The sequence below is a fragment of the Eretmochelys imbricata genome, chromosome 22 (genome assembly GCF_965152235.1).
Source record: "Eretmochelys imbricata isolate rEreImb1 chromosome 22, rEreImb1.hap1, whole genome shotgun sequence".
Classification (NCBI taxonomy): Eukaryota; Metazoa; Chordata; order Testudines; family Cheloniidae; genus Eretmochelys; species Eretmochelys imbricata.
The window spans coordinates 9,579,083-9,597,496 of record NC_135593.1 but is presented as its reverse complement, the minus strand read 5'-3'; the positions used below and the strand labels follow the sequence as shown (position 1 = coordinate 9,597,496).

Sequence of the window (18,414 nt, the reverse complement as noted above, 5' to 3'; positions counted from 1 at the left end):
ACTGCTGTGTAGCACTGCTACACACTGTTCCGCAGCTGCCTGTTCTACCCCAGAGGTGGCTGCCTTTCAGTGGCAGGTGAAATTATTCTCTGTTTTTATACACTCTGGCAGTCGCTTCGTGATCCTTCAGGATGAAACCAGGTGGTCGCATGGGATAAGTTACAGAGCCCCCGCAAATCTTTGGGATCTGGGATCAAATCCAGGCCTCAGCAGAGGAGCAACTGGAATGTCTCACCATCTCAGGCTGTTTGGTGGCCTGTATTGAAAGTGCTGGCAGGTTCTTAGCCTAGTTCCCAGTGGACAAGTGTCCACTTTACAAAAGATACGGAGGCCGGGATCCACAAAGGTATTTAGCCTCAGTGGAAAGTAGGAACCCACTTACTTTTGAGGATCGGGTCCTAAGACAATCAGCACTAACAGGCACTTTTACTGGCAGTCTCAGCAGAGGAGGAGAAGCTGGGCCAGGACATCTCTGGAGCCTGCCCATTCAGCTCAGGGCCAGGACTTGCCTTGCTGTGCATACAGAGGGCGGGGTTCCTAAACAGGCCTCCCCCAGGGCAATGCGGGATTCTCCACAGATGCAGCTCCAGCTGCATCAGCTTCCCCGCCACAGTGCCAGCTGTGTCTCCAGCTGTTGAGAATGCCCTTGCTACCATTAAGCCTGTAGCTGTTGTGTGAATCCACCCCCTCCCTCCCTCCCTCTCTCTCTGCTTCCTCTCTTTCCCCGGCCTCACTCATCAGAGTTCACTTCTCCTCCTGCTCTCACATCATCTCACTTCCCCATCTTCAAATGCCTTTGCTGCATAGAGACCTCTGACCCATACCCTGCTGCCACTTCTCAGCCTCCTGCCCTGAACCCACTGGGAGTCCAGTGGACCTAAAAGGCAGCTTCCTCCTTTCATCCTCCCATCATCTGATCTTGCAGTGGCACCTTTCATCCTGGAGGATCCCAACGTGCTTTGCAACCTCCGCATGGGGCAGTTGCTTCACAGCTAAACCACACACGCAGCTTCGGAGGCCAAAGGAAGAAGAGAGCATGCATCCGAACAGAATCAGCCCAGCTGAATATTCATGCAAATATTGCAGGATCCTGAGTGAAGGATCAGGGTCTCCGCTTCCACGACTTCTCTCAAACACGCAACCCCCCTACAAAATGCTGCCTCCCAGGGAACAGTGTCCCCTGCCAAAGCAGCAGCCCCACTTGCTGCAATACCTCGGGTTTCCCTGGGCAGTCCCTCAGCCAAGTGCTAAGTCAAACCTAACCCTGCTTAGCTTTTAAATCCTGATAGACTCACACTGCCCAAAGCAGCCTGGTTGTCCCCGGTCACAGGCAGCTAACATCCTAATCCCTTAGCAAGCCGTGGGAGGAGAGGAACTTGCCTCTGGCTGGAGCGGAGCCATGGGACAACAAAATTTAGGCAGGTGTAATCCAAATTAAACATTAGGAGGAAGAATGTCAGAGCCAGAGGGGGAAAAGAGGGAGGGAACCAGAGCCTGGCACTGTCTCTGGCTGGACCCCTAGCCAGCCGCAGCGCTCTGCAGGCTTTCCAGAGGAGCACGCAATCCCAGTACGGACTCTTTGGGCAGCACGGCCACTGGAAGTTTAGATACCGCAGTAGAAACTTGGAGAGTCTCCACTCACGGGAAATGAGTTCTCGAGGCAAGTACCCCCGAGCAGCAGGTGACATCTATGCTCAGGGTGATGCCATCCCAATGATACGCGTGGGGTACTCTCTCCCTCCCAGTCCTGGTCTCTCTGCAGAGATCTGCCCTCTCTTACCACTTTGGAACTGGAGGATCAAAGCACCAACACCTTCTGCACCGGTGTGACTACACGCCCACTCCTCACACAAGCACACCTGAGTGCATGAGAACGCACAGAGGTGCACGAACACAGACGTGTACAAGTACACACACACACACTCCAGGACACACATGCACAATACCACTCTCACACTCAGCTGTCACACTCATCACTCCCTGGGTTCCATATGTTGCACAACACAGATTTTACAGCGGGGTCTAGGACTAATTCATAATGGATGATTTCACATACAAATCTTGCCTTTTTTCAGTACATTGCCACTGCATGTGCGTGCTCTCTCTCTCTCTCTCATACACACACACAAAATGGAACTGATCTCAAATAAATCTAGGAGACTCTTTGCTGTTCGCTCTTGGAGCATGGTTGGTACCCTGCCACTGGCCAGCTAAGTCGCATGGTGTGGTTTCTGCTCTCTGACTGGATGAGTGCACAAGCCCCGTGCAATGGCTCATGAAAAGGACTTTATAGCTCCCTTCTGCAAGTGTTTGTTGCAACTTGATGGAGTCAACGTTTCTGGAAGGAACCCATGCAGAGCTCATGTGGAGTTGTTTAGGAATTAATGCAAGCATTTACAGCCATTTTTTTTTAATTATCCCCCACTGGCTCTGGGAAAATCAAGAGACCTGGGTTCTAATCCCAGTTCTGACAAAGGCCTCAGACCCCCCTCTTTTGTTTCCTCTCCACCCACTCTTTTCCCAATATCCCATCTTTTCTCCCTCCTCCTCTCTCTCCCCAACCCTCATCCACACACACCTCCCTCTCTTTCTTTTCCCTATGCCCTTCTTATTCTCCCTCTATCCAATTTCCATTTCCCCCTCTGCCACATTGCCTTCTTCTTCTCCTCACCCCTCAGAGCTTTCCACCTTTCTCTGCCTGCTTCCCAGCAGTCATCAAGGAACCCCACACACTCCTCTCTTCATCACTTCAGCTCTCAATGCCACTCGGGCTATAAGCAGGATTTGCACCTATGCCCTGGCAAACCCTCCCTGCTTCCCCGGCCCTGAAAGGGTGCTGGGAATCCTCCCGGCCTAATCCTGCAGCTCTGGGCTCCTGGTGCACTTCGTATTCACGACAGATAGAATATTTCACGGAGAATTGGACGCACATTCAACTGGAAATGGAAATTTTATGACTGTTCTCACTCCGAGGTACAGATTACACCAGCTGAGAAAACATGGAAGCAAATGAACAAGCCGTGAACTGTAAAGTGTATTAATAATGAAACCACAGCCTGGGAAATGAAGGCTTTATTCTGTTTATATTCTGCTCCATTAATAGAAAGCACTCCAGCTAGCTCCACCCCATTAGCCAGCAATCTGTGCGGAGAAAGAGCTCAGAGTTGTCAGGCAGACTGGGGGGAAGGAGGGAGGAACTGGGGTCTGTCCCTCCCACCAGGCCCAACACCACGCCTGCAGGATTTTGGGACACGTCAGGGTTTTTCCTTGCCTCCTCCTCAGCTGCAGATCCTTCACAGCAGGAATGCAAACAAGCATGTTGCGGCCTGAGACAGCAAACTTAACAGCATGCTTGCTATGCACGATCCGGAGCCTGGCATGGATGTGGGAGGATGCTGGGGGAACCAGTGAGGGAGGCTGGCCAAGAGAAAAAAGACCTAGAGACAGGGCAGGATTTCCCATTACGCACAGTAGGCACGTGCCTAGGGGTGCCAACATTCTAGGGGTGCCTAAAAATACAAAATTTGCCACTCCCGGGGTCCCAGCAGGTGGTGGGGCAGGCGGAGGGGGAGACAGCCTCCCCCAGCTCTGCCGGAGTTCTCCTCACTCAGCTCGGCGGACACAGTCACCTCCCAGTGGGGCCGGTGAGTGTGGCCAGGGAGCAGGGCGCAGGAGAGTGGGTCTCAGGGGGGTGTGGGGGGGAGCTCTGGCCAGTGTGTGTTGGGGCACTGGTCAGTTGGGGGTCTGAGGGCAGAGGGGCACTGGGCAGTCGGGCACCTAAAAGTTAAAAGTGGTGGTATCCCTGCCTCCCGCAGCAGTTATAAGCTCCGAGACGCTGCGGGCAGTGGGGGTACCCTGCAGCTCCTGTCTGCCTCTGGGTAGCGGGGTCCCATGCAGCTCTGAGCTGCTGCAGGCACTGGGGGGACCCTGCAGCTCTCAGCAGCCACGGGGTGGGGGGGCAGAGCTCCCAGCCCCCATGGGCGGTGGGGGGCAGCTCAGAGCAGGGGCCCCCGCATTGGCCCAGCCACCGGGGGCAGTGTGGGAACCCTGCCTAGGGGTGCACAAGGTGCAAATCCGGTCCTGCCTAGAGTTCTGTAACTCAGGATACTAATGCCAGGGGGACTCAGCTCCCAAAGCAGTGGGATTCCCCCACATCAAAGCACTTGAGCCATGAGACACACCCACTGCCTCTTAGTACAGGATCTTGCTCTCTTTCTCTCTCTTCCTTTGATATTTCTAAGGTTCCCCTCACCTTAATATCTAACCAGTTGCATGGGCAGGGCACTTGGGCCAGGATACCTACCCAGCCCCTAAAAGTGCAGGATGCATACTCAGGACTGTGAGTCAGCATACATACATGCATGCTCCCAGCTCCCTGAGTGCCAGAAGAGATGCAACCCAGGATCCCAGACAGTGGGTCTAAGTGTGACCCTAGCCAGAGGAGTTGCTTCGGGTACTAGCCTATCTCTCGGCATGGCAGAGGGCCCGCCCCCTTTCTCTCTCTCATTGTCAGCTCTTTGCCCGACATGATTTACCAACCTGCAGTGTCATTAGTGACAACTGGGAAGGAGTCAAGAATCTGACAAGCCAATTGTGGGAGCCCATGAGACAGGGCAGCAGATGGCAGGGATGAGAATGCAACTCAGGGCCCTTTGGTGAGGGACGGGCCCACTTGCCAGCCGCTTCCTCCCTCCATTCCTTCAGCCTCTGGCTAGGAACCCAGGGTCCTCACAGCTGCGGCGTGCTGAGAAGGGCAGTCCGAGGGCAAATTGCCTGGTCCAAATGCTTGCCATGAGCCACTGCAACAGCTCTCAGGTCTAACATCTGTGCCCCCCACTCCCTGGTCTTTGAAACCCTTACTTATGCTGAGCCCCAATTAAGTCATTGGGACCAATGGAGTGAGCGGTGACGACTGATATGAGAGAAGGCTGTAGGATTGGGGCCATATTCTTTAACCCAAAGCTGTATGTTGGCTACTCGGCACATCTTTGGCCCATTCCTGAAGCCCATGTTCATGGAACCACAGGGAAGAGATGAGTAAGGACCTCAAGTGAGCTCTGAGAGCAAGCAGGTGCTTTTTCTTGGGGGCACTGTCTTGGGTGCCAGAAACTCAGCTTTCATTGTAAAAAGAAAAATGCAGGGAGAGATTCTCCCCCGTGTCTGAGAGCCTGTTGGGGTCTGTATGGCTCCCTGATCCTGGTGCCGGCCAGCCCCAGCTCTGGTGTGTTAACAGCCTGAGTGGTGCAAGGGGGCTAGATCGCCAGTAAAAATCAGAGCCTAACTCTAGACCTTGTGTTGGCAAATAAAACCCACTAAATGTTCAGTGAGTGATAACCGATACGGTGACATCTGCCTGAGGCTATGTCTACACTTCAACTGCTACAGCAGTACAGCACTAGAATTCTCCTGTCAACCTAGGGCTGTCTATACTGGGGATTAGGCAAGCTTAATTGCGTCACTCAAGGGGTGTGGATTTTCACACCCCTGAGCAACGCAGCTGGGTTCACCTAACTTGTTAGCGAAGACCTGTCTTGAGTCTGCGGACAGTCTGAAACAATAGCTCAGAGAGGTGACGAATGCCCTTTATTCAGCTAAATGGTGCACTCACTCTGAAGCCTAATGATGTGAATTAAACATCAGCATTGCTGTTTCACTTGTGCACCAAACACACCCCAATCTGCACCATCTACTATGAGCACAGTCTCATATTGGTGTCACAAGCGGGTGGAACTTAGTTTGTGGGTAGAGTTTAGGGGAATCCCACCACTCTCCCCGCTCCACTTGTCAACTTACCCTCTATGCTACCAACTGAGCACACCCAATAGCCACAGCCTATGGGAAGGCAAAACAAGAATGAGGCAGGCCGTCAGGAGTTGTACAAAAAAAACCCCTGCACTGCTCTTCCCTTCAGCCCAGCCCTGTCTTTAGCTGTGTTGCTTAACAAGCCCAGGCCACATGTTACAATACAGCTGTGCTTCCCAACTTCCCCAAGCACAACCTCTACAGCTTATGCAAACCTCATCACAGCAGCTAAAATGAGCCGAGTTTTCTGTAGCTGAAGCCTCCTGGTGTTGACAGAATGGGGACGCGATTCCACAGCTCAGAATTTTATAATAATACCTCAGGGGAGTCACTGGCAAAGTTTGGCCAAAATATAATTAGTTTGCACAGCTATTAGAGGCTGATAAAAGGTTTTAATTTGTGTGGAGATCTCTTGAATCTCAGCTACTCCCGTCCCCTGCTCTTCCCCCGCTTCACAATGCCAGCTGAGTGCCGCACAAGCCCGAGTGAGCCACGAATACAATGTACCACATTTACCGGGGAAATGAGGCTGCCATTCTTCAGCCACTCTGATTGCTAAAGAGGGGGGAGGAAATTTGGGAGGCTCAAACTCATTTTCTCTCTCTCCCTACTATGGAAAGAAAGAAAGAAAGAAAGAAAGAAAGAAAGAAAGAAAGAAAGAAAGAAAGAAAGAAAGAAAGAAAGAAAGAAAACCCCATCCTTCTATAACATCCAACACTAAAGTCCCTGCCCAAAGAATTTGCAATCTATGTATCCTGCCCTTTACCATGTGACCCAAGAATGTCTTGATGCCAACTGGCAAAGGCACAAGGGGTGCACAGAGTCCCACTGGGTCAGATGAATGTATATGAAATTTACCAAAGGGTGGTAAACTTGAGGTCTCCACCAAGAACCAATAGCCCAATGGCTGCCACAATCACTGTTAAATATGTGTACGGGTAATGTTTAAGGAAATATGTATCTTGCGTTAAAAATTATGTTCTTAAGGGCTATGAGTCATGGCGGGTCAACAGAAGGTCAGGTCAGTCAGGAAGGAAGAGATGCTTATCTCTCTCTGGCTTGTCATGTATCTGTGGTATGTTGTCTGTTTCACAACAGAGGCCTATTTGTATTATTGGGCCTGACACTAATCCGGAGATTGCACATTTGACAAGAGAGGAAAGCTGTAGGAAAAAACCAAAACCAGCAGGGGGAGTATCCTGTTTATAAGTGAAGAACATTTTGGGGGTATAGCTGGGAATACTGAGGTACACCCTGGATCCTTCCCCAAGGAGACAAATGGTCAGTGAGTTCTGTCTAAGGAAAGGCAAGTCACAGCCAAACTTGCTGGAAAACGCTGCAAGGACTTTGGGAGAGCTAAACTTCATTAGACAGGAAAGTACCTTGCCAATGAAGTCTAGGCTCTAGAACATGTGCTTTGATTTTATTTTACATATTACCATTTGATTCCAATAGTTTTATTTACTCCTTCTTGAATCTCTATACTTTGTTAAACAATGTTGCACTTGTTTTCACTATAAACATATCTGAGTGCTGTGTCTTAAACAGAGCAGTGTTCTGAGGGGAAACTGGTAAGTTGGGGTGTACTGCTTCTTTGGGAGCAGTGAATCTGTGAATACTGCGCGTGTCCAGGGGACCAGGGCTGGACACTCCAAGGGGCGCTCGGAGGTTGGAGTGTGTCTGTTGCTAACCTATAGAGAAACACTGCGGGAAGAGTCATACCCTGATGTTAGTGAATCCAGAACAATTTGCCTGTGGTGAGGAGGGAGAAGAGGATGTGGCAAAGCCACATATCGGTAATATGCATCCCTCCTGGAAGCTGGAGAGTTCAGAGAAATACATCAACCCATTTGTAGCTGGGGGAGTTCTATTCTTTTAATGCAGATTTTAATTTGGAGAGCCCAAACCGACTCAGCTCAATTATCTCAGCCATACTGGAAATCAGAAAAATCGCCACTGCTCAGAAACGATGGAAGGAACAAACGCTCACTAGTGTTTGCTGCCGAGTCTGTTCCACTGACAGAAGATGAGCTAGCAGAGGGTTACTTCCTGGACTAAGGCATAATGGCATTTTTTCCCATTCTCCACTAAAGCCAGTTGATCTGGGTTAGACCCTTGGAACAAACTTTATCACTGGTGTCAGAGTAGCAGCCATGTTAGTCTGTATTCACAAGAAGAAAAGGAGGACTTGTGGCACCTTAGAGACTAACAAATTTATTTGAGCATGAAGTGAGCTGTAGCTCACAAAAGCTTATGCTCCAATAAATTTGTTAGTCTCTAAAGTGCCAAAAGTCCTCCTTTTCTTTTTATCACTGGTGTAACTCCAAGAGCATCAGAGAGAGTTATACCAGGGATGGATTTGGCCCTTGGGTCCTCAAGGCCTAATTTGGTGAGATGCTGAGCACCTTACAGCTCCCATCGGGCCAGATCCTGCTGAACCAATTAAGTCAATGATGTTTTGCTATGGACTTAAATGGGAGCTACAGATGCTCAGCATCTCGAGCGTTACATGTCTATTGAGTTCACAGGAGCTGGAGCAGGCTCCCTTCATTTGGTCACAGCATGCATGTGTTGTGAATTACATGCTCATTTCACAGGGGCAAGATGACCTGTCTGTGGGTTAAATGAGTGAGTGTTTGCTACGAGTTACCCTGATGCTGTGCCCAATAAATCTCTCTCCAAAACAAAAGAAGCAAACGGATCAGAACTAACAGTCTCTTAGGCTTGTTCTTCCACTCACAGACATAACGGACAGACCAGAAGAGCTCCATGTAAGCTCAAAAGCTTGTCTCTTTCACCAACACAAGTTGGTCCAATAACAGATATTACCTCGCCCATCCTGTCTCTCCAGACGTGCTACAGACAGACAGAATACTGTAGACAGACAGACAGGCATATAACAGACAGACAGGCAAACCAAGCCACATACACAGCTCCTAGGATGGAAGGGGTTAAGCTAATGACCCTTGACCTATGTCCTGACTCTTTAAGGTAACTGCGGCACAGCCTGGTTTTGCCTGGTGCATTATCTAGACGTGGCTGGCCCATGCTGCCCAGCCCCCTTGTGGGCTGCAAACGAGACAGCGCTGGAGATTGCTATCTTCTTGCTTCTGTCTCTTCTGCCGCAGTCCATGCTCATTACTGTTCACTTCATCTCCCATCTCCCTGCACCGAGCAGTGCCAGCGGCAAGCGGAGAGCTGGGCGCGCCTGATAAGGAGCTCTGCTGGTGTGCCCTGGTGTGGGTGCCATGTGCACAGCATCCCCCCACCCCCCCGCCAGACTTGCATGCAGCCCTTTCCCCCCTTCGCTGCCTCAGTGATGTCGGAAGTGACCTTTTTCACGAATGATCTCTCCAGCCCTGTGTGATGAAGTGCACATCAAAAACAGTGGCAGATTTACAGGTTAACAGTGATTGAGTAGAGTGCACTGCAGCCAAATTAATGCTGCCTATAATGTAGTTTACCTCATTAAACAATGCACACCAAGATCCTGTCTGCTGTAAAACAATTGGTCTCTAAAGCCTAGTGTTCATCTTCCAGGGATGCTGGGAGATAATAAATGGGTAATATTCTGGCGATAATGGTAATGGAGTCACGGCTCAGAGCTAATATTATGGCAAAGCAGTAATTATTTCAACAGTAAACAAGGGGATGGTTGAGCTGCCAACAGGACTGGAGCCTGTTGAAATGCTTCCGTTAATTTAGCTGGATCCCAGGCCTGGGACTGGCTCTTCAGATGAAGATGACATTCTCATCTGCAGACTGAAAAAGACAGGTCTCCCCATGGCTCACAGCCATGCCATGGCCTCCCCAGCCCATCTGGAGAATTTAGTGCTGGTGGGAGGTGCCCTACCATGGGAGAGGCGGAGCCTCAGAGCAGCAGCCTCGTTCTCATCAGGAGAGGGGAGGGGCCACCACAAAGTGTGAGGGACACTTGAGCAAAGACTCTTGGGTGATGCCCATGCTCAGAGAAGGTGGGGCTCGTGCCAGCCTACGTGATGCCTGCTTGGGAGGGTGGAGCCATCAAAATGGGAAGGAGCCGCAAGGCCACAGGAATCCTCTGATTATGGGGGACAAAAAATGAGGGGGGAAAACAGGAAGGGAGGGTATTAAAAATACAGAGGGTATGGGGATCGAACCGGAAAGGGACACTGATGAGAAACCCAGACAGCACCTACCATGCCAAGAAGGTGCCAGTTTGACAGCCCTAGAGACTCCAGTCCTCTGCTTATCCCTAAGACATGTAAAACACAGACAGTAGCAGGACTTGCTTCCCTGCTGCATTGCCCTGCCATCCCTGATCTGGAGGGAAGTCCCTCGAGCAGGGGGGCGTCCAATCTCTGTGGCCCATCAGTCCTTGCCCTGCCTGTCCCAAAGGGGTGACCAACAATACCGTATGCCCCTACAGTCCTTCTCACCTGAGGATTTCAAAGTGCCTTATGGATAATCATTAGTTGAGCCTCGCAAACCAGTCCGCACCAGAAAAGGCAGCATTATCAAGACCTCTGATTCAGATGGTGATACTGGCACAGAGTGATGAAGTAACTTGCCCCAGATCAACGACAAAGGCTGGGAGAGAACCAGCAGTCCTGACCCCCCAGTCTCCTACGCTAAGCATGGAACAAAACAGTGTTAATTAAGGGTCTATTTCATGATGGACGCCTGCCCTGTAAGAACTGGGTTGATAACCACAAACGTATTCCACATGGGCCAACAAACACTGGTCAAAAAATAACAACTTTTGGCCTCTACCAACCACTGCTGGAGTTGAAGTTGTGACACATGTGGGAGAAAGGCTCCAGGTACAATGCTGAGAGCCCGAGGTATCCAGCCCCTGGACTGCTGCTCTGAAGGAGAAGGGGAATTGTCACAGCACACGGAAAGGCACAGTCCAAAGGTTCCATTTTTAAATGTTTGATAACAGGTTAATAAATGATATACGCCTGTTACAGATATGAGTGGCATTGCTCAGGGATGGTCAGGAGCACATCTGTAGCAGGTGCTGACAGATGATTACATGTCACAGTTGTGTGTGATCTCAGGCCTGGCTTAACAGAGGCAGCAGCAAAACCAGTGAGTTCTCAAGTGGCAGGTCTGGCTTTCAGAAAACAAGTCACTGGTGCCTTCTCGCTCTTGAGGGTGAAATAAAAGTTTTATTTCATCTCCTTGAGCTGGGAAAGGACATCACCAAAACACTGCAGACAACAACAACAAAAAAACCAGGTTTCCCAGCCTGCAAGAAGCTGCCAGAGATTGGTGTCTTCCAGTGTTTCAATCACCCTGTAAATTCAGTTGAGCTGTTTTTATCGGGGGCTTCTCTGGCGCTTTACGCTGCTTTCCTCAACAAGCCTCATCTGGCCTTTTGGGAGGAAATCAGGCCCTCTAGCTCCTATCATTTCTGGCCAATTGTTAAGACAATCCAACTGAGAGCCAGGTGTCAGGACTCACTGGTACTCATTTGATTCTTGAAAGGAACTTGACCAGAAACGTGCTGCAGCATAGACAGACACAAAGCAGAGGGAAGAAAGGAGGAGGAAAACAAAACAGACCAAGACAAGATGATCTTACATACTCTATTCGCATCACATTCACTCACTTAATCATACCAGATGCGACATAGTGAGCTTTATAGACTACAAAAACCTTCCCTAATGTACATATCCTACAAAGTGCCTGTCACAGGAGTACAAGGGTGAGGGAGCATGACTGCATTTAACAAGAACAATGAAACAGCCTGGAATAGAACCCAGGAGTCCTGACTCCCAGTCTCTGGAGTCTAGCGTCCTTTGGACCAAAATCCTCTGGAGTCCTTTGGACCAAAGCATCCAAACCCTTCTGACTCCGGTGTTTATTTCGCTGGAATGTTTGGTCAAAACTTTATATTAAGGTTCCATTTCTAAATGGTTGATAAAGGGTTAATAAGTGATAACTAGCTGGTATAAGCATGTTACAGACGGTTTCGGGACACTCCGAAGCACATCAGTAGAAGGTGTTACAAATGATTAGATGTCATGCTTATGCATAACCTATCAGACTCTATAACAATCTGCAACAACTGATTCATCATTTACTAAAACGTCTATTAGCCATTTACTAACCCTTTATAAGAACCACCTTCATATAAAGTATGACCAAACTGTCTCTTTTTGAGTTAGACAGCAACTGGGGTTTCCTATTTCCCTGCATGAACACCTCAACTCATCAGTCTATTTCGCCATTGCTTTCAAAAAATCTCTTTCTATTACCCTGACTATCAATAACCCAATTCATCCGTCAATCGTTGTCTCAGCTCCCGTGTCATCTGTTTCCTTGACTCTCTCAAGGAAGCACGCCCATTTCTACCCAAAGTACCACGAGGACTAGAGACAGTGAACGTAGCTGGCTTAAGGGGCAACATCTGCTGTGAATGTCCTTGAGGCCTCAAAACTGGTCTTTCTGGAGAGCTGAGCTGGCCTGGCCTGGAGAACTGACCTTAAAGAGGTGGGTTCTGCTTGGCAAATTGCTTAGACAATTGTTGCAAGGCTAGATATATTACTGTTTAAAAGGCAATCTCTTTCCCTAGCGATCGTCCCACTCAGCAATGGATGGGTCGCACAGTGATAAGCGCTATAGATGTAGCCAAATTGTCTGATGAGATGCACAGACAGATAACTTAGGACAGACAGACAGATCCCCTGCTCGACTCCAGTTTCCACAATGCAAGGGGATTTTTTTTAAAGCTTTTCCCACCCACCACACCTCCTCCCATGGCCAAGCCCCTCACATCAGCCTCTCCGAGTCCTCTGCATTGCACCTGACTCTGCTTTATCTGCTCGGCAGGGGGTTCACAATTCTTTGAATTGTAATGGCTTTAATGGGCTGAATGCACCACAGGCTTGCAAGGCGAGACAGGGCTAGAGTGACAACACCACAATGTGAAGTTTCTCATTCTCTTTGTGCGCGCGCGTTATCCGGAACAGGGACACCGCTGTGAGCCTCCCTGGCACGCGCTGCCTCTCGCTACATCACTCATGGAGCGTGGGGGGTGTGTGGCGGGGGTGGAATGGCGCACCAGAATGGGTCTTTCTCTCTCCCGGCTGTTAGCCTGGTCTGAGGAGAGCGGGCAGAAAGGTTTTCTTTCCAAAAGAAAGGCTTGTTTATCAGGAGAGCATCATGGATAGAACCACAGCAGGTGAAAAGCACCTGGACCACCCCACGGCCCAGGGCCCTGCGACGCCCCTGACCTCCCCGTGGCCCAGCTCCCCATGACCCCCCTCCCTTGCAATGCTCTGCGGCCTAGCTCCCCACGAAGCCCTGACCACCCTGCAGCCCAGCGACGACACTCTGCCTGGCTCCCTGAAACACCCCGACCGCCCCACGGCCCAGCTCCATACTGCTCTCACAGACCAAGTACCTTGAACAAATCCACTTCCAATCCACCAACTCATTCATCTCAAGATTCCCTGCCTTGCTTTTAAGCCCTGCCAAAAGTTATAGAGAACTGGCTTGGTGTAGCGGACAGGGTGCTGGGCTGGGCTGGGAGTCAAGAAGCCTGGAGTCTAGTCCCAGCTTTGCTGCTGTTGCAAGTATGGGCAGAGGATCTCATGAGACCTCTGCCTTTTTTGGGCCAAAATCTCATCTATCTTAGATCCTAATTTGGATGCCATTCCTGCTGTGTCTGAGCTCCTGCCAACCTCTAATGTATTTATATTAATATCAGCCCGATGAAGGAGTCTGTGTTAGTGCACCCATTTTACAGACAGGGAACTGAAGCATGGACAGACTAACTGACTTGCCCACAGCCACCCAGCAGAGCTGTGAATTGAATTCTGGTCTCTCCAAGTCCTAGGTGACTGTCCTAAGCACTGGACCACCCTTCCTCTCTTATACAAACAGCTGATGAAGTCTGGCCCAAAGGTCACCCTGATTCATGGCGATGCTAATAATAATCCACAGCTGAGTTTCAGCTGTGGACCCTGCCCAACTACTGTCTCTAATCCTCCCCATTGAGGCAAACCCCAAGGTTCACTGAATGAAACAGGAATTTTCCATCAGCAAAGCCATTGTGAACTGGCTTGTTATTAATAATTGCAGCCTCAGCTGTACATCAGGGTGCCTCGTTACCCTGGCAGTCACTATTCTGGCCCCTTGCACTGGAATCCATCGTGCTAAATGGCAATCATTCTAAGTGGGACCCCCCTCAAGCCTTGGACCTGGAATGGACCCCTGAGCCCAGATCCCTGCATTAGAGCCCTATCCACACGGAACCTGAGCACGTGCCTCGGATCCCCACAAACGCCACCTGTTTACAGATGAGTCTGATTTCTGTCGTATCCACGGATAGGTGCCCCCGGGTTCACCAGCAGTGTTGCCTCTCACTCTATTAGAGCGACCGCTCTATTCACTTTCGGGGTTCTCTTGTCCCCCACAGCTCGTGAAGCTGTACTCTTGCCTAGCCAAGAGAGTCTGGCATGGGTCTGCTCACACGCACATGACAATACTGCTGTCACCATGACAACACTAGATTTACACCAAAAAAGTAAAAGGCCAGTAACCACGGAAACACTTGAGTGACCGCAGCCTGACGGTATAGGATACTGTATCCCAGTTTGGGATAAGAGGGAAGGTCCTCTCATGGATCAGTAAAAGACAGGAAACAGGCTAAGAATAAATGGTTGGTTTTCACAATGGAAAGTGTCAAATAGCAGGGTCCCCCAAGGATCTGGACTGGGATCAGTGCTGTTCAATGTATTCATAAATGATCTGGAAAAAGAGGTAGGTAAACTGTGAGGTGACAAAGTTTGTAAATTATACTAAATTACTCAAGATATTTAAGTCCAAAGCTGACTGTAAAGAGTAACAAGGGACCTCACCAAACTGGGTGACTGGGCAACAAGACGGCTGATGAAATTCAATATTGATAAATGCAAAGTAATGCACACTGGAAAACATAATCACAACTATACATACAAAATGACGGAGTCTAAATTAGCTGTTACCACTCAAGAAAGAGATCTTGGAGTCATTGTGGAGAGTTCTCTCAAAACATCCACTCAGTGTGCTGCGGCAGTCAAAAAAGCTAACAATGTTAGGAATCATTAGGAAAGGGATAGATAATAAGACAGAAAATATTATAATGACACTATTAAATCCATGGTACGCCCACACCTTGAATACTGTGTGAAGTTCTGGTTGCCCTGTCTCAAAAAAGATATATTAGAATTGGAAAAAGTAGAGAAAAGGGCAAGAAGAATGATTAGGAGGATGGAACAGCTTCCATATGAGGGGAAATTAAAAACACTGGGACTATTCATCTTAGAAAAGAGACGACTAAGGAGGCGGCGGGGGGAGGAGGAATTTGCTAACAGTGAATACAATCTTGAATGGAGTGGAGAGAGTACACAGGGAAATGTTATTTATCCCTTCACATAACACAAGAATTAGGGGGTACCTGATGAAATACACAGGCAGCAGGTTTAAAACAAAGAAAAGGAAGTCCTTCTTCATAGAACACAAAGGCAACCTGTGGAACTCATGAGGGGACGTTGTGAAGACCAGAAGTATAACTAGGTTCCAGAAAGAGTTAGAGAAGTGCATGGAGGACAGATCCATCAATGGCTATTAGCCAAGTCCCAGGCTGACTGAAGCCTATGACGCTCACTCAATATGGGGAAGGCTAAAGTGCTCTATCAACCTGCTTCAGGCCTTGCACATGACCCACCGCAAATCACCATCGAGGGTCAGACTTTGGAGACAGTTGAGCACTTTCGCTACCTCGGTAGCCAACTTTCTCAAAATGCAAAAATCGACAGTGAGATCCAGCACAGGATCCAGTGCGCAAGTGCTTCCTTTGGGAAATTGCTCCAACGCGTTTTCATGGACCATGACCTATGGCAGGACACCAAGATCCAGGTCTACAAGACAATTGTTGCTACACTCCTCTATGGATGTAAAGCCTGGATGACCTATCTCAAGAGCTTGGAGAGGTACCACCAATGATGCCTCTGGAAGATCCTTTGTGTCAAGTGGCAAGATCGCCGCACTAATGTCAGCATCCTCGCTGAAGCCAACATCACCAGCATTGAACCAATGATCCTAATGCACCAACTTCACTGGGCTGGACACTGTGTGCAGATGCCAGACTCTTGCCTCCCAAAACAAGCCCTGTACTTTCAGCTCGCCCATGGTCAGAGATCCTGTGGTGGTCAGAGGAAATGCTGCAGAGACTCACTGAACGCGTATCTTAAGAAAACTGATGTGAACATCACAAGCTGGGAGGAGCAAGCCACCAACAGACCCCAATGGCGCCATATCCTCCTTCAGGCAGTGGCCCGCTTCGAGGAAAAGCGCCTTGACCTCAAAGCTGAAAAGAGAGAGAGAAGGAAGGAAAAAGAAAGAACTTTCTCCCAGCAGGCAGTTGGCCTACCACAAAATGTCTGTACCTACTGCGGGTGGATTTGCAGTTCCAGGATCGGACTCCCGAGTCATCTCAGGACCCATATGTAAATCCGCGGTAGAGATCGTCCTCGAATTGAGGTATTGCCAGTCCAATCCATTGGCCAAGATGGTCAGAGACCATCCTCTGTGGGTCCCTAAACCTCCAACTGCCAGATGGTGGAACGGGACAATGGGATGGATCACTTGAAATTGCCCTGTTCTGTTCATTCCCTTTGAAGCATCTGGCACTGGCCGCTATTGGAGACAGGATACTGGGCTAGATGGACCATTGGTCTGACACAGTATGGCTGTTCATATGTTCTTCTGAAAGATGGAAGCAGCAGTGATAGCTGGAACCCCAAAATCTGGCTTTGGGGCAAAACCTTCTCCCATTCCCTGAGCGTTTGGACTCCATCCCTTTTGGGAAGCAGGGGCCCAGCTGTGCGACTTGGGTTGGCATCTGAACTGCATTAGAGCTGGATTTTCAGTTCAGGGTGAAGCCAAATGTATTCTGTGCTGTGAAATGCGAACCTCGCCCATCTCTAGTAATTAGCAGAGTGCAAGATCTGTCTCCAAAATCAGCCAATTTAGAGCATCTCTAAAGCACCCCGGGGGCAAGTCTCCAGCACAAGTGACACAAGAAGGTTCTTTTGCAGTGGGGGTGGTTTCTCAGGAAGGATGTTGCTGCCTCCCACACAGTGTGTTATTTCTTGACCTTCATTGTCTTTCTCTCTCTCCTGCTTCCTCATTTCACACAGCTGAAAAATCTTCTCCTGACTGCCATCCTAATGATCTCAGTGCCTCGTAGGGCTCTGACACCAGTGCTGACGGCCAGGGCGCTGGTGTCAGCCCACCAGATGCCAGAGCGTAGCCTTCTGACACCTTTTTGATGAACTGATATTTGAAGGCAGGGTGCCTGGTGCGTCTGGCAGAACTTGAACTGCCCATTAGAGCCTCCCGGTCCCATCTGATGGCTGGAGGGGACTTCTCAGCAGAGATGCACCAAAAGTCGGGGTAGGAGTCACAACACTGTTGGATCTCTGCACAAAGCAATTGTACAGACCCTCTGCCCTGCTCCACTAGACTACAGATGACTCAAGCACCTGCTCTTCCTTGACCCAGTGGGATGGCTGTATTTGCTATTTAAGTTTTACCAGAGGTGCCTGGCTGGAATAATATGCTGTGGTGCAGAATAAAAAGATGAGGGGGGTTGCTGCAGAGTGAGAGGCATCGGCAGAGATGCAAGGGAGGGGGGTCTCAGAACCGGGAGAACAGAGCAGGCTGCACATCAGGAGAAAGGTGCATTGGCAGAGTTTTATGAGAGTCCCAGGGGAGGAGGAGACAGAGAGAAAGCGCATGGGTTATGGAATGAGATCTTGGCTAAACTGGAATAGGCTTTATACAGCTCTTTTCAAAAGCCGTTTGCCGCAGTGATCCTGTTGTTTTTTCCGTACACAGCAAGAGGAATTTGGAAAGATTGCTGCCCGTGAATGGAGACATGTGCAAAGGAACGGCAGGCGGCTCCTGCAGGGGAACTCCCCAAAGGCCTTAAGTATTCAGCCACAGACACAGAAGAGATCACTCAAAGCCCCTGTGATTCAGTGACAGAGACGGCACCAGCAGGAAATTCACCTGCTCCAGCTCTTAGCAGAAGAGTTAAATGGTGGAAATAACACCTCTTCCTCCCCCCCGGCAACAAGTAGCAACCTGGTCAGCACCAGAAGAGCATCCCCCCTCGAAACAAGTGGTGTGAATTTAGCTCCCATAATGTGGTTAAGATTGCAGTGATGAGCACCATGCATTCAGAGGGGTTTATGAGTGCAAGCTGCTACATATATATCACTCTGTACCAGAGCAATGCAGGCTTCTAGAAATCAGGTACCAAGGACTCCTCTGTTGTCACAGGAGCTGGGGGTGGATGGAAAGGAGCTCGGGGGGAAGATGAGTCACTGGACTTAAAGTGGCTAGAAAACAGCAGCAGAAAATTCACATTACACAGGGTAGCTCCTGCAGGGAAAGGCAGCGGAACCAGCTTCCACACCAGCCATCCCTGCCTCAGCCCTGTCATAAGGGGTGGTCACTGAAAGATCTCACACTGATGACGCAGGTTACATATGCTTATTAGCCACTCAAATGTATGCAGGTGCTGGAAACGATGGGACCTATAACCAACTCCCTGTGGCCCCTTTTCACCAT

At 49.6% G+C, this 18,414-nt stretch overlaps 1 protein-coding gene across 5 annotated transcripts in view; it reads right to left on the bottom strand.

Moving 5' to 3' along the window:
- Window positions 1-18,414, bottom strand: part of NTM (neurotrimin) — a 284,098-nt gene that overhangs the window by 64,615 nt on the left and 201,069 nt on the right. Inside the window, exon 4 of one of the 5 annotated variants that reach the window (XM_077839716.1) lies at window positions 836-851. The exons of the other annotated variants lie outside the window; for them this stretch is intronic. Coding sequence (XP_077695842.1) covers window positions 836-851 — 16 coding nt within the window. The remainder of the gene's footprint in view (window positions 1-835; window positions 852-18,414) is intronic. 5 annotated transcript variants of the gene reach the window in all.